Below are 14,282 nucleotides of genomic sequence, written 5' to 3' on the forward strand. Positions count from 1 at the left end.
GGAGGTCTGTTTGTATATCTGAGGGCTATTCTTAATGGAAAAAAAAATTGACAAGCACTGACAAGACTTCAGGATCATTAGCATTCACATCATTGCATGTTATGTAGTTAATTTCCCCACGTAGACTTTGCAAGAAAAGTTGCTTTGAAGTGGACAGTATTTAGGGCTATTCCAAATAAATTACATTTTATTTTCAAATGCAGACATTACTCATGGAGTCTGTGTGTTGAGCCTCAGCAGTCCCTAGGGTAAGACAGGAGTGCTGCGTAAGACATGGTCTCTGACTTTTGGCCGTGACCGTGACTACTGTTAATTGAGGACATGGTTATACCATGGCAGGTGTCACAGCTGACACTCTGTGAGGTGTGGGTGATACTATCCTTATTTTACAGATGAGTCACAAAGTCCTAGGGAGAGATTCAGTTGAGTTCAGGACAACACAGCTGGTTCAGCCAAGCTGGGTCTGTGAGGCTTATAACCAGTGCTCTTGAAGAGATGACCCATCTGCTCATTCATTCGGCCATTGCCCAGTGAGTGCCAGCCACGTGCCAGGCGCCCTGACACCCTCGGCACCGCTAGTACCTGCTAGCGTTCCGTAAGTGCCGAGAGCAGGGCGGCGGTACGCTGAGTGTTCCTACGTGTGAGTTCATTTAATGCGCACACCGATCCAGTGAATATATGCCACTCGTATCCCTATTTATAGATGAGACCAATGGGCGAAGAGGCAAAGAGAAACTTGCTGAAGGTCACACAGTGTGTGGTGGAATCAGAACTTGAACTCAGGCAGTTTCATTCCTGCCATTTCAGCCTTATTTTTGCTTCTATCCTACTAGAAAGTGATTACAAAATGGCCAAGACATGGTTCTCTCAGGAAATAGTGCAGTGAAGGGAGAGATTGATGCAGGTAGACAGAGTGCTGTAGTGTGAGGTCTTCAGTTCTCTTCGAAGTTAGAGGAGTAGACCCGTCAGTGCTTTAGGCAAACGGGTGGCGGATGTAATAGGAATGCAGGGAGGAGGGAATCTGGTGGGGCTGGGCCTGGGAGGTTGTACAGCAGGCCTCGAGTGGTGGCCAGGTCCAGTCCAGCAGCCTGGTTGCACTAGCAAGCACAGGGCAGGGAGGCTGTGGAGACAGGTGCTTGGGGTGAGGGGCATATTAGATGCTCAGAATATTGATGAATGAAGAAGCTCACGGGAGAGGGGAGAGTTGAAACCAGGATGATTGGGTAAAGTTGGTGTCGTTGATAGAAATGGGGAAGCTTCCAAAGGCAGCTGACTGGGGAGAAGCTGATCTAGTGCTTGTCACCTAACAGACAGATGACAGCCTTACTACTCTATCTGTGTTTCTTAACCTGTTTTTCATTATCAACCTCTCACTCAGGAGAAAAGTGACATTAAATTTAAATTCTTCCTAATGAGAGAAATTAAACATGAAGGAAAATACGATTTTGTAAAGTAAGGTTGAGTCTTGGTGGGCCACAGCCATTGCAGTACCTAAGATATTCTCCCTTCCCTGCCCCCACGAGCCAATTTTCATCCCTTTGGAAGTGATATCCCCCTAATAAGAACGTATGTTCTACAGAGAAGTTTCTTTTGGGTAGCAGTTGGAGAGAAGAGACTGAATCTTGGATCGGATTGTGGTTAGAAATGTAAATTTGAGATTTATCAGTTCTTGTGCTGAGAAACAATAGAGAAAATGATGGAAGCACAATAAATTATGTACAAATTTAAAATTTCTAGATGTTAAAAAGCAAATAAAAATATTTTTAGCAGACAAGAGATGAAAAATTAAAAACTTTATCATAGAATGAGTTCATTTAACATGCTTAGAAAAAAAGTTTCCAAGTTGATATATGGGCAGAAGACCAGAAAACTCAGAAAAGAAGAAACACAGATAGTAATAGATAAATGTACAGTAATAGAAGGGGTACCTTTTAGCCAAATCATTGCCAGTAAGAATGTGGTGACGCTGACATTGTTATTTTATGCACCACTAAGAAAAAAATACTGCCAGTTATAATTACAAAATGCTGTCCTGATTTTAGTGAGTTAAAGGGGGAAAAAAGAGTGAGTCTTAGAATTGATGAAGTGCGGTATGTTGTAAGCCACACACATGACATTTTCCTTTGCATGATCATTTAGTATGTATCCTGTGAAAATCATCTAATGAATGGTTGGGCTCTATCCTTGGAAGATGTTTACTATAGCAATACAGACATCAATTAAAATGGGGCATTTGAAAAATTGTGAAGAATTACGTGCTGTAGCTTATAACCACAGAAATAATGTTGTGTCTTATGGAAGAAACATAAGATTTTCTCCAGAAAGGAGTTCTTGGGGTCACTGGTCAGCCCGTGGTGTGCTCTCTTGGGTTCTGGTGCCTGGCCTTTCCCCTGTCACCCTGTGGCCTGGTGGGATTGGGGCATCCTGAGTTAAAGGAACAGTCCAGCATGCTTCCTTCAACAGCCATAGATGGTGCCAGGGCAGGCATCCAGCACCGGGAGGCACGGGGCTGGGGCTGGGGCTGGTTCAGGAGAGGTTTGTGAGGTGGCTTGAAGCAGCTTGGGTGGGGGCCTCACAGCACAGGCCTGAGCACTCAGAGCATAGGGCAGGCAAGGGGCTCACCCGTCACTCTGTTTGCTGCCTTGTGCAGGTGATCCGGATCCAGTCCTGAGGTGCATTGTTTCGGGATTCTTTGCAAATGCAGCAAGGCTTCATTCTACTGGAGCTTACAGGTAACATGATACTTTGTGAAGTCATATGTTAAAGGAGAAATCTTAAAAATGATCCAAACTCCATAGAAAGCTGATGTGCCAGGAAAGTACAGAAATTAAGTTAAATAGGTTTTCTTTATCTCCTTCCATAGATGAGTTGAGGTTAACTGCATAGCTTTCAGCATAATATCTTAACTTGATGGAAATGATTCTCAAATATTCAGCTCATCCGTATGTTGTGGAAGGATGATAATTACAAGCCTGGAGGCTGGGAATATTTCCATTCTAATAACAGAATAATAGAACTGGAAAGGACCATTAGAGATGATCTTTCCTGGAGAAACTACCCCAGCAGTTCATTTTGTTTCTTGAGACCTGTGGGACGTTGTGGGCATAGTTGCTGTCTTTGTATGTTGGCAAGTGTTTCTTCATGTGCTGGATGTGCCTCCTGCCACAGACCACAGCCCATTTCTTCCATTTCCACTTTCTGGGGAGAAAATCACTGGTCACCCATGCCCTCCTATTAACCTCAGGGCCTCGGCTCATTCTGGTCCAGAGCGTCACCCACACCTGTTTAAAAGTGCATCTGTTCTTTCATATGGGAGTCATCCCAAAAGCTTCCTCCCCAGCTTTTCTTTGCATTTCCTTCATGTGTTATTTTGTCATTAGCCTTTTCCTCTCAAAGAATACTACATTCCTGTTTTTTGAGGGGAAGTCGGCTTCATGGTCAGTCCCTTTGAGGCAAAAGTTCGGTGTTGATCAGCTCAGGCCTCCTGGTAGCACAGCCAGGACTCTGGGCTGCTGGTTTTATCACAGAGCTGGAGATGAGCTCACTTGTGCTCGAAGCGATTCCCTGACACACAGGTCCCTGGCACCCACAGAAACACCCCATAATTAGAGTTTGGGCAGCAGCATCCTAATCTGTTGATGTTCTCTTGTGATCTGATCTTACCAATAGTTGTGCTCGGTAATTATTTTTTGAATTAAATTGAATCTAATCAAAGTTGAAATTTGAAATATTAACTGAGAGACATGGATAGTCTAATACTGAGCTTTCTTTTTCCCCTATTATTATGTCCTCCATAGCCTTTATCTTTACTATTTAATTTTAAATAGAAAAATTTTTATTTTTCTATTCAATAGAAAAGTTTATACAGGTCACCATATGTGTTATTTCTGTCCCTAAGGAAATTGTTTTGAAAGAGAACGTATGGAAGATAAACATGAAAATGGGCAGAGCAGTATATTTTCCATGTTTTTTCCTGAATAGCCACATGCTGTTTTTTGTATGATTTATTCTTGACTTCTGGGGTGGCAGTGGGCGAGGGGTCAACCGGGGCACTAGAGAAGATGGAGAGAATAGTTTGTTCGAGTGAAGTACCATCTGCATGCGTTTTTTGATAATATGCAACACATCTGTGGAAGAGTCCCGCTCTAAGTATTTCAGGCTGACTTCAGATAAAATTCTTCTGTTTGCAAGGACTATCCGTGACGATCATGAATTATACATCCACCCTGCCTCGGTCCTCTATGCGGAGAAGCCACCTCGCTGGTAAGCCACTGCCTGCTTCTGAGCCTTGTAACTGCTCAGAAGGCAAGGCCTGGTTCTTGTTCATCCCCGGGTTCCCAGGCCTGGCACAGCACCTGGCACACACATTTGTTGACTTTGTTATGCTGAGTCATCTGCAGAATTTCTGCTCTTATCAAAGATTTCCTTACACAAATGGGGATATTCCTCTCCTCACTCATGTACTCAGCAAACTTTCATCCTCACCCACAGACTAGGTCCTAAACCTTACACTGGGCACAGCGATGTGGAGGCGGATTGGGGTTCTGGGCCACAGTCCTGATGGAGACACAAATTCAGGCAGATTCCAGCAGCTCAGGAGAAGGGCCTGGTGTGGGGGGTGTAAAGCCCTGAGCTTGGTACCTCACGTGCCAGGGAGAGTCAGAGCTGGCTTTGTGGACGTGATGACATTTGCTCTGGGGCCTGCAGACAGGAGTTTTCAGGCAGAAAAGGATGTGGAGGGAATACACACTGAAGCAGGAGCAGAAGCGAAGGCACGGGAAGATGAGGGAAGCTCCTGTCTGGGAAGTGGGGAGTCACCAGTCCCTGGTGCAGCGGGCCCAGGCTACCCCAAGGTGGTCTGTGAGATGGGGCGAGTCTGGGACCGTGCCTGTGAAGAGACGCACACACAAGCTAAGAGGAGGCATTTAGACCTTTTAATAACACTTCAGTTGGTTAAATTTTTGTCTGCTGCCCAATTTGGTAATAAATTGGAGCCTGTCTTTTGTATGTCTTCTTGAAATCTCATTTTTTTAGTAATTCATTTGTATTGTGTTTTAGAAAAATTTTGCTCCCACAGTGGGTGGGAACATTTAAAAACAACAACTGGTTCTTCCTCACAGATCGGTGGAGAAGGCAGAGGAGAGAGCACGGGCCTGGGGAGGGGAGATAATGGTAGAAGAGAGAGAGGGCAGAAAGGTCCATTCTGAGGTCCTTGGCGCCCTGGAGTAGTGGTTTCCAAAGTGCGGTCTGCAGGCGGGCATCAGCATCACCTAGAAGCCTGTTAGAAATGCAGATGTCCAGGCCAGGCCCAGCCCTTCTGAATCAGAAACTGGGAGTGGGGTCCTGTTTTAACAAGCCCAGAACCAGGTGGTTCTGATGGGTGGTAAAACTTGAAACCTTTTCTGAGACCTGTGCAGATCCAGAAGCTGCTTAGGCAGAGCCAGACTTGGTCAGTCAGTTTTGGGTTTAGAAATGTTGCCTGATGTCCATCACCATGCAGGGTGAGTGGAAGAGGGAAGCAGACCTCAGTTCTAGATCCTTTCCCAACGGTTTGCCGACTTTGGGTTGACTAATTTGGGAGTTGCTTAATTTGGGAGACTTCTTTTTCCTGCTTCATTCCCAAGGAGCCCTGAAGGGCAAAGAGAGCATGGCTGAATAGAGCCAGTCCTGAAGCAGCCCCATCACCTTAGGGTGGTGAGGGAGCACCCTTCCCCTCCGGCCTCTGCAGAGGGCCCCACCCCCCACTGGGTCCGACCTTCAGCAGCTGATCGTTTGCCAGCTTCCAGGAGTGCACAGTGGCAGCTTGTGGGTGTTTATGGTTGTTAGGGAAGCCCTGCCTCAGCACTTCACATAGCTCAGAAACTGATGTCTATCTAATACGCGCACTTGGAAATCTGGGGATTTGAAATTATCTGCTTTCCTCTTTGGTGTCTTTTTACCTCAGCCTCAGGCAAAGGCCCCTGCCCCTCCTTTTTTCCCGTGAGTAGTGGTATAATTTATGTACAATGAGAGTATTGACAACTGTGTACACCCATGTAACCCACACTCCAAATAAGATGTAGAATATTTCTGTCTCTCTAAAAAGTTCCCTCATGTCTCTTTACAGTTAATTTCCATCCCTTTTCAGAATCCGGCAAGCCTTCGCTTCTTTCTCTCCATTTTCTAATAAAGTCAGTGCTCTGTTGAGAGTTCTGTAAATGCAGACTGAGAATCCAGAAGGGTCCTGCATTGAGAGTGAGATGTTCTGGAAGTCATGTCTGAGCTCTTCTGTAAAGTGGGCACACTGTTACCCACCAGTCAGGTCATGATGCAGAAGTGCATTTGTTTAATGTATCCTCCGGCACACATAGTAGATCCCTGGGAAAGGGGGACACTTGCCAGCTCTGCTTGCCGTGGTTCTGGGTTCTCACCATAAGGTTTAGGAAATTCCTGTTTTCTCCTGGTTTCAGGGTTATCTACAATGAAGTTATACAGACCTCGAAGTATTACATGAGAGATGTGACGGCTATCGAATCCGCGTGGCTGTTGGAGCTGGCTCCACACTTCTATCAACAAGGAACGGTAGGGGTGAATAGAGACTATCCCTCGAAACACCTGTTAGCTGCCTCTTCATATTTCTAAGTGCACATCGATTCTGCAGTTTCATGCCCTAAATTTGTTCCCCCCAGTAGTGCATGGGGTGGAAAGGTCACTCCCCTATGTCTTCCCCATTCTGGGTGAAAGCACTATACTATTTGCTCATAGTGAAGTGCATTTGGAAATGATGCATCCCTCCAACTTATAAGATGAAAAAGAGAATGTATCTTTGGCTCTTCCCCTCCCCCTCTGCTTTTCTTTCTTCAAAAGAAATTCTGTCACACTTTGGGCCATGTTCACAATGAGTGGCACAAATATTCTCTGATGAAGATTGACTCACAAAGAATATAAACTAGTGTGCAAGCTTACAACCAAGGTGGTTTACCCAGCAGTGGGTGCTACTGAGCATGGTATTCCTGTGTATACTCTTCTTCCACGGCAGGCCCTCGTGTGGGACCAGCAGGGTAGTGAGCCTTGTAGAGGAGATGCATAGTTTTGGTTGTTCTATTTTCACAAAACAAATGGTTTATTCATTGGGTTGGGTGGGGAAGGCCATACATTCTTCTAACAAGATCTTTGAGTGGTGGTTATATTTGGAAGGCTGGCATGAAAACAGGTAAATCAGGGTTCACAAACTTCCATTGACTCACTCTGTTTGGTCTGCATCATGTTTTTAATTAGAGTGTTTAGTGCACTCTTAATGCAATTATTGATATGGTTTGATTGAAGTCTGCCACGGTGCTGGTTGTATTCTGTAGTCTGAATTAGTTCTTTTTCTTTTTTTACTTTCTATGCTCTGTGTTGCCCAATGCCTGAAAACAGTTGCCTTAGATGCTTCGTTCAGTTTTACCACTGTTTACCCCAGAAAGGAAAGTCCAAACCTCTTACTTCATTAGGGCTGTAACCAGACTGCTGTTTTTTCAACCCAAAACTTGGATTGATGGATGCATTTAAAAATTGGGAGATTTCACAGTAAATACGGATTTCAGGTTTCTCTTAAAAGAAATGGTACGTGTCTGCCAGCACTGGGGCTGGCAGGGGCACCTGGGTGGCTCAGTCCTTTAAGCGTCTGCCTTCAGCTCAGATCCTGATCTCAGTCCTGCACTGGGCTCCCTGCTCAGTGGGGAGTCTGCTTGTCCCTCTGCCCCTCCCCCTCCCCCTGCTCCTGCTCTCTCTCTCTCTCAAATAAATAAATAAAATATTTTTTTTTTTTAAAAAGAAAGAAAGAAAGTCTGCTGGCACTGGGCCTGAGTTACTGCTTGGTGGCAGTCAACAGGGGCCAAGGAACGGCTGCTCGCTGGGAATGACGCTGTCCAGGTGCCATGGTCCTGTTTCACTTTGTTAGCCTCACTTGCTTGACTCCTGGAAACATTTGAGTTGTGACCCTGTAAATGGAAGGCTCTTCTCCTCCCTCAAATGTCAGGGGAAATTGTCCTTTTAAAACCTTCTTAAAGTGTTTAAATTGTATCCGGTTGGATGGAAACTGAAGCCTGTATAGTTCTTCACACATCCTCATACAGATGCTGCAGCTGGAAACCGGGTCAGTTGCAGGCACCAGGCACCGAGACGCATTCAGAGTGTGTTGTCTGTGCTGCGTTGGGCTGACGAGAACACACCTCAAGTGAGAGAGTGTCTTTCCCCCAGAACCCCTCAGACGGGAAGCAGCAGACTTCAGAAGTCCAGGAGGAGTGAGGAGAACTGAGAAGCGCTGGTGGTTCAAGTCGGAGGATGCGAGCATTCGAGGGGGGTGAATCCGAAGTTGTCTCACATCCATTTAGACTCTCGGAGAACGGGATTAACCTAGAAGCCGAGTCATTTTCCCTTCTCATCTCAAAATCACAGTTCAGGCCCACCAAGTTAGAGCAAATAGCCCCGGAAGTTGGAAGGAAGTGACAACCCCCGATGTCTGCGTTGGCCTCTTCTCTCCAGACGCCTGTTGTCCCACTCACTGGTCCATTCCCATCACTGCCTATGAGCCGTGTAGTTTTAGAGATGCCTGGATCTTACAAGTCATCTGGTGCCACAGCTTCATCGTACGGGCAAGGGCCCCGAAACCCCCCAAGAACCTTGGCCCCTTCTTACGTAAGCAGTCCATAGGTACTTGTCCTGTTAACTTGTCGGAATGAATGGATTTCCCCAAGAGCCCTGCAGGTCCCCACTGGCCGCCCATGTACGGTAGACGCTCCTTTGTCGAACACACGGCCTCCCCCCGCCCACAGAGGGTCCCTGGCTCTGTTCCTGGCACCTTTGGTGACTTTCCATCGCTGTTGTTTTCAGAGTGTCACTCTCGTCCTGTATGAAATGGTCCAGAGTCGGCTGTGTTTATACCCGGCATTCTTCTCAGAAATGAACACCCAAAATGGTCCTGTGCATAGGCCCGATGACATCAGCTCCGTGCCCAAGCAGGGCTGAGAGTGTCTCACAGTAGCTGGAGGGGTCCTCTCGGGTAAAGTGCAGGGAGGAGAGAAATGACCGAAATGAGGCAAGACCCCCAGCTGGAGGGAACAGGGTGGCCTGCTCAGAGAGTCACCTTCCAGTCCTTAATTTTGTGTCCTGATTCTCAGAGGTGTCCTTGGGATCTAGGAAAAACCTTCTTAACCAGGGCCTTTGCAAGAACCCGTACTGGTCCTTTCTCCAGCACACACGGTTAGAAAGGGACTTCCTACCTCTGTCACATTCACTCTGTCAGTGGGGACAGGTACTAGACGGTGTGTTATGTCTCCTGCACCCCGCGTTCTTTCAGGGCCTGTGGTTCCCTGTCAGCAGTGGCCTTGCTATCTCAGCCCACGTGGATGTGTGGGTGTTGGTTGGGCACTGAGCATGTTGGGGACCAGCAGTCAAGTTGGGAGTTCCTCATGTGAGGATCCCACTGCGTTAGGGTATCTCTTGGTTGTTTGCTTATGATTATTGACGGGGTACTAGGGATACCTCAGTTGGTGAACAGAGGTCCTTTATTAAAAGCTTCTGTTTACATTCTCTGCCTTAAACATGTGCTTTAGAATTTCCAGCACTTCTGGCTTTATCTTCGAACATAAAGTATAATTGTATCACTAAATCCTATTATCTGATGCCCATGATTATAATGTTATGCATCCTGTGTTCTTTATATTGGTAGGGAGCGATGTTTCTGAAAGGAAAGGGTGGTGCTAGGAGGTGTTCTTTCCCTGTTTGTCTTCCCTCATGTGCATTTGCCAGGGGGTCCGTGGGGGCCAGGGCCCTGAGCACATGTATCTGCACGTGGAGGTGCTTGGTGAAATGATGGATCTCCTTGTTCCTCTGGGGAGAGTACCTTTCCTTGACTGTTTGTAAGAAATTCATAGAAACAGGAGGTGACTTCCAGCCCGAGCCCAGTCCCCTGAGCACAGGGATTTGGCTGTGGTGCTGTCCTGGGGGCTGGGGCAGAGGGAGAACGTGTACCATTGACACCTTCCCGCAGAGCCCTGGGTGACCAGGGTCGGCCATGGCAGGTTGGGCCTTGGGCTGCTGGGCCTTACTGAAGGCCCATCGCCTTTGTTGGTTCCTTGGGCTTTTCCCTTCCACACTGCTTTCTGAGGGGCACGGCATCTGCCGAGAATGTGCAAACCAGAGGGCAGCACTGGTGTAGTCGTTGATGTGGGGGTCTGGTTGAAGTCCAGTCTCTCTGTCTGAGCAACCCCTAACGCTGATGGTTTCTCTTCTCTTGCAGCACCTGTCCCTCAAAGCCAAAAGGGCCAAGGTCCAGGACCAGTGAGCGGAGCTCGGCTGCTCCCGCAGGGGGCTTAGCGCCCTCTCCTCTACACTGTGGTCCCCTGGCCCTGGGCGGCGAGCTGGCCTCAGCTCACGTGGAGTCTTCTGCTGCTCTGAAGTGGGCTGCAGCCTGTTCGTTAGCCCCTTCCTTCCCGCTCCCCTCGGCATCTGCGTTCCTTGCTGGGATCCCCGGGGCATTCATGCATGGGCGGGCACCCCTCTGCGCTGCACGCAGGCAGAGCGGGAGTGGGCAGGGCCGTGCACTCTGCTCACGCAGCGCCCCCGCTGACCCAGCATGCCACTTCCGACTGGCTCCCGGTTCTGGCCCAGCTTCGTTGTGGGGCACGGGGAGGAAAGCTGGCCACGGCTGGAGCGCTGGGCAGGGTGCACGGGGAGGTGTGTGGGGCTGCCTTGGCTTTCCCTGGCGGGGCCCCGGCAGTGCTGCCGGGTGTGATCGAGCGTGTGTCTGCGGACGAATGAGACGGCCCTGCAGTGTCCGCCAGCATCACTGAGGGGCGTGGCTGGCCGACGCAGGGGCTCCCAGACCAAGCAGCTTCTGTTTTCCCTCTGCGCCATGACCCTGCCTGTCTGCGGCAGGAGACTCTCAAGGGTTGGTGACCGACAGACACTGTTCTTTGTTAGCTCTCACAAGTGGGCTTAGCTTTCTCTGCGCGTATGACACCACGGCCCGCCGCCGCTAGCTGAGCACTAGTGAGCTCGTGCGCTCACACCCTGGCGGGAACCTTCTGGCGCAGGAATTCACAACAGTTTAGAGGCGCTAAGCTTCTGTAGCTCAGGAACATAACTTGTATATTTGTTTTTTGTTTCTTTGCTTGGGTTCGGCAAGAACCCGGGGCGGCCCTCCCAGCAGGCCCTGGTTCTTTCGTCGCCCCAGGGCTTCTTCGTCGGGATGGCAATTGTGTTTCAACACGTGACCGATGCAGGTTTCTCCCCTTACTGTTTCAGTGACCTTTATTTAAAAAACACGTGGCTTGAAACTTTATTTTTGTACTGATCTTAGTTTGGATGTGCCACTTTTGGCACCAAACATGTATGTCATTTTTATTTCCATTTTGTAAACCTGTAAATAATAGTGGTAACTTGTTAATAATCGTAAACCTTTGTACCTCAAGTAAATGTGTTCCCTCCTGCCCGTGGTACTTGTGGTCTGTATTTTAAGATGGTCCAGTGAATTCTGCGAGAGGGCCTGATGCTCTGGCGGTCCAGTGGCTTTGGGGGCTCCGTGGACACGGGAAGCCTCCTAACGCAAGGTCCGTGCCACTGTACGCCCTCAGGAGCTCAGGGGAGCAAACCGTGGGGTGTTGTTTAAATAAAGTTCTAAAGAGGTGCTAATTTTTGCCATATTCTCATTAGGATCTTTTTGTAGAGAGGTCAGTAACACTTACTTTTGTACAGTCTGAATTTAGAACCAGGGCGGATCGTGATGAGCCGCTGTGGGAGTGGGAGGAGGAAAGGGTACAGGACCCACCCTGTGTGCGGTGAGACTGGAGATCTCCCAGATGGGAGAGCCGACAAATGGGGCTGGGCAAGGAGGTGTGTGTGCACAGGCGGGAGGGAGCACGGCGGCGCCTCTGCCTCGGAGCCCCACCTCCTGCGGGGCAGCCCTTCCCGGTGGAGAGTGGTCTTCGCTGTCAGAGGCTGCAGCCAGAGCCCCGGCCTGGCTGAGGCACCCTTCCTGTGTGTGAACAAGCACACAGCCTCGTCAGCCAGCCACGTCCCGGCCTGGTTCTGCACGGCCTGGTTCTGCACAGCCGGATTGCCTGGCCACCCAGACTGGCCCTGCGGAGCTCCCCCAGAACCGGTTCCCTCAGGCTCCTCATCACTTTTCAGGTGTTTTTAGCGAAATTCTGCCAGCATTGCGGTGGCTTCCTTTGAAGCCAGGTGCTCCAGTGGGAGTGGGGAGGGGAGTTGGTGCTGGAAGCACGGTGGACGTGGTGGTGTCCCGTAGGCCCGAGATGGAGCTTTCTCTCCCGTTAGCTGTCCTGTAGCTAGTCTCCCGAGGGCGGGCCGGTGCTGTCACAGGAGCCCTGGCCCAGTGCTGCTCACTCGGTCCGTCAGCAAACACTTGGGCACCTGGGCTGCTGGTGGCACATGACTGCACAGGCAGACGAGGACCACCCAGCGGGAGGAACGGCAGAGGCCAAGGTGGCGTTGGAGGCGAGGGCAGCACCCAGAAGAGGCTTCCCCACAACAAGACCCTTTCCTCGTGAATGTAGATCGTGCTCATGTTCTGCTCTGTCTGTCCTGTCCCAGCTGAACGTTTCCCTTTGGCTTTGAACTTGGCGGGATACACGGGCCCCAGCTCTTTGCTCGTCTGTTGAGGCCGTCAGCACTGCCTGTAATTGGTGCTGCTTTCCCTCAGTCTGGGTCCCCTGGCCTTCTGGCCTGTTCTCAGCTGCTCTTTGCACGGCCCAGTGCTGATGGGCTGGTCAGTGAGTTCAGGGGGTCGTGTGGTGGGGGTGGGGGGGCACCACAGTTTACCAGACTGCCCTTCCACGATGAGGAACATGCAGTAGTGAGCATTTCAGAAAGCCTATGTTAGTCTGTGAAAGTCCTTCCTTTAGATTTTTTTTCCTTTTTTCTGCTGCTAAATGTTTTTTCTTTTGGAAAATGGTGATGATAATTAGATGGTACTTTGGAAATGTTTTCCTTGAAAAAATAAAATTCCAACAATCCTACATCAGTCTTCCCATTAACAACTAATTCAAAACAAAACTGAAAACTGGTTGAGGAAATCCTCAAGGCCGGGGAGCCCTCGGGCTGTGGGCCACGCAGACCGTGGGGCTGCTGGTGACGGGAGCGTCGCGCAGCACAGCTCCGGGGGAGTACGTCTGCCTTGCCAAGCAACTGACTTTCTAGTGAACCCTGCAGCAGCTGGGAGACTACCTGTCTTTACATAACTGGAAGGATTCAAGTTAGTGGGACTCAGCGCCTACATCCCTTACCTCACCTTTAGATAAGATCAGATATTTTCCACTCTCCAGTGACTCATCGGGATTTTTCCTCAGCGCTCCAACTCGTGCTGAAACAGGGTGGTGGAACTCTGGATTCCCTGTCAGTTTAATCTTTCTGTCATTGAACCTGGAAATAGCCAACCCAATCATTTCACACATAGCTGGCCACTTGGGGTGAGTGGCTGGAGTGTGCACGGCAGGGCTTGACCCCGCGTCCTCACGGTCACGGCTCCCTCCGACAAGCCAGGGTGATGTTCCGCTAGCTGGTGAATCATGGAGCTGTTACCTTGTGCACTCTTGGGTGGTACTGAGCTTGTTCAAACAGGCTGTCTTCCTGCTCGCAGATGAGATCCCAGTGCACTTTCCCCAGGCCCCGGGGCATACGTGGCCTCAGCCCCTACCTGGGCTCTGTGGAAGGCAGCGAGCAAGCTAGGGAGACTGGGACGTTCACGAGCGAGTCAGTGTAGTGGCAGGAGTCCTGTGGTGGTGCCCAGAATCTCCAGAGCTGGGCAGAGGCCCAGCACAGCTCCGCCGAGGGCTGGTCCACTGACCGTGGCCCGCACAGTGGCTCTGAATACAGATGTCCAGGCCGGGCCCCCAGACTCATGGGACAAACACTTACATGACCTAAAAGTAGCTCGGGCTCCCTGCCTCCTGCCCTACCTCTGGACCCTGGGGGCCCTGAGGGCAGGATTGGCTAAGGACTTACCAGTCTGCCTTCAGCTGGCTTATTTTAGCCTTTTCTTTTCTTCCCACTGCTTTCTGTTTTGAAGTCCAATGAGGTTTGCTCCGTGTCTGCTGTTACTGTGTTTACTCTTAGCTCTTGTTGCTTTGTTCACACTTGTGCATATGCATTGTCCTTTTAATCTCTACCTCCATGACTTCTGCATTTTTTCCCTTTTTACCATGAAATTGGAAAAAGAACACAGACATGTTGGATCTGCTTCATTTTTATACTCTTTTTAAAAGAAGTGTTTTTACCTTAACCTTGATTTTAACTTCTTG

The 14,282-nt window shown here is 49.4% G+C and overlaps 1 protein-coding gene across 11 annotated transcripts in view; it reads left to right on the top strand.

The window, feature by feature from the left end:
- Positions 1 to 14,282, top strand: part of DHX35 (DEAH-box helicase 35) — a 117,805-nt gene that overhangs the window by 55,405 nt on the left and 48,118 nt on the right. For 3 of the 11 annotated variants that reach the window (XR_003524666.1, XM_027622281.2, XM_027622276.1), the window contains exons 19-21: positions 2,651 to 2,732; positions 4,192 to 4,263; positions 6,450 to 6,561. Coding sequence is in view for 7 of the 11 variants with exons in the window: in XM_027622281.2 (XP_027478082.1) it covers positions 2,651 to 2,732; positions 4,192 to 4,263; positions 6,450 to 6,561 (266 nt within the window). In the remaining 4 variants the exon portion in view is untranslated. The other 8 variants (XM_027622275.1, XM_027622282.1, XR_003524668.1 and 5 more) reach the window with 7 other exon arrangements.

This window comes from Zalophus californianus, chromosome 8 (genome assembly GCF_009762305.2).
Source record: "Zalophus californianus isolate mZalCal1 chromosome 8, mZalCal1.pri.v2, whole genome shotgun sequence".
Lineage (NCBI taxonomy): Eukaryota > Metazoa > Chordata > Mammalia > Carnivora > Otariidae > Zalophus > Zalophus californianus.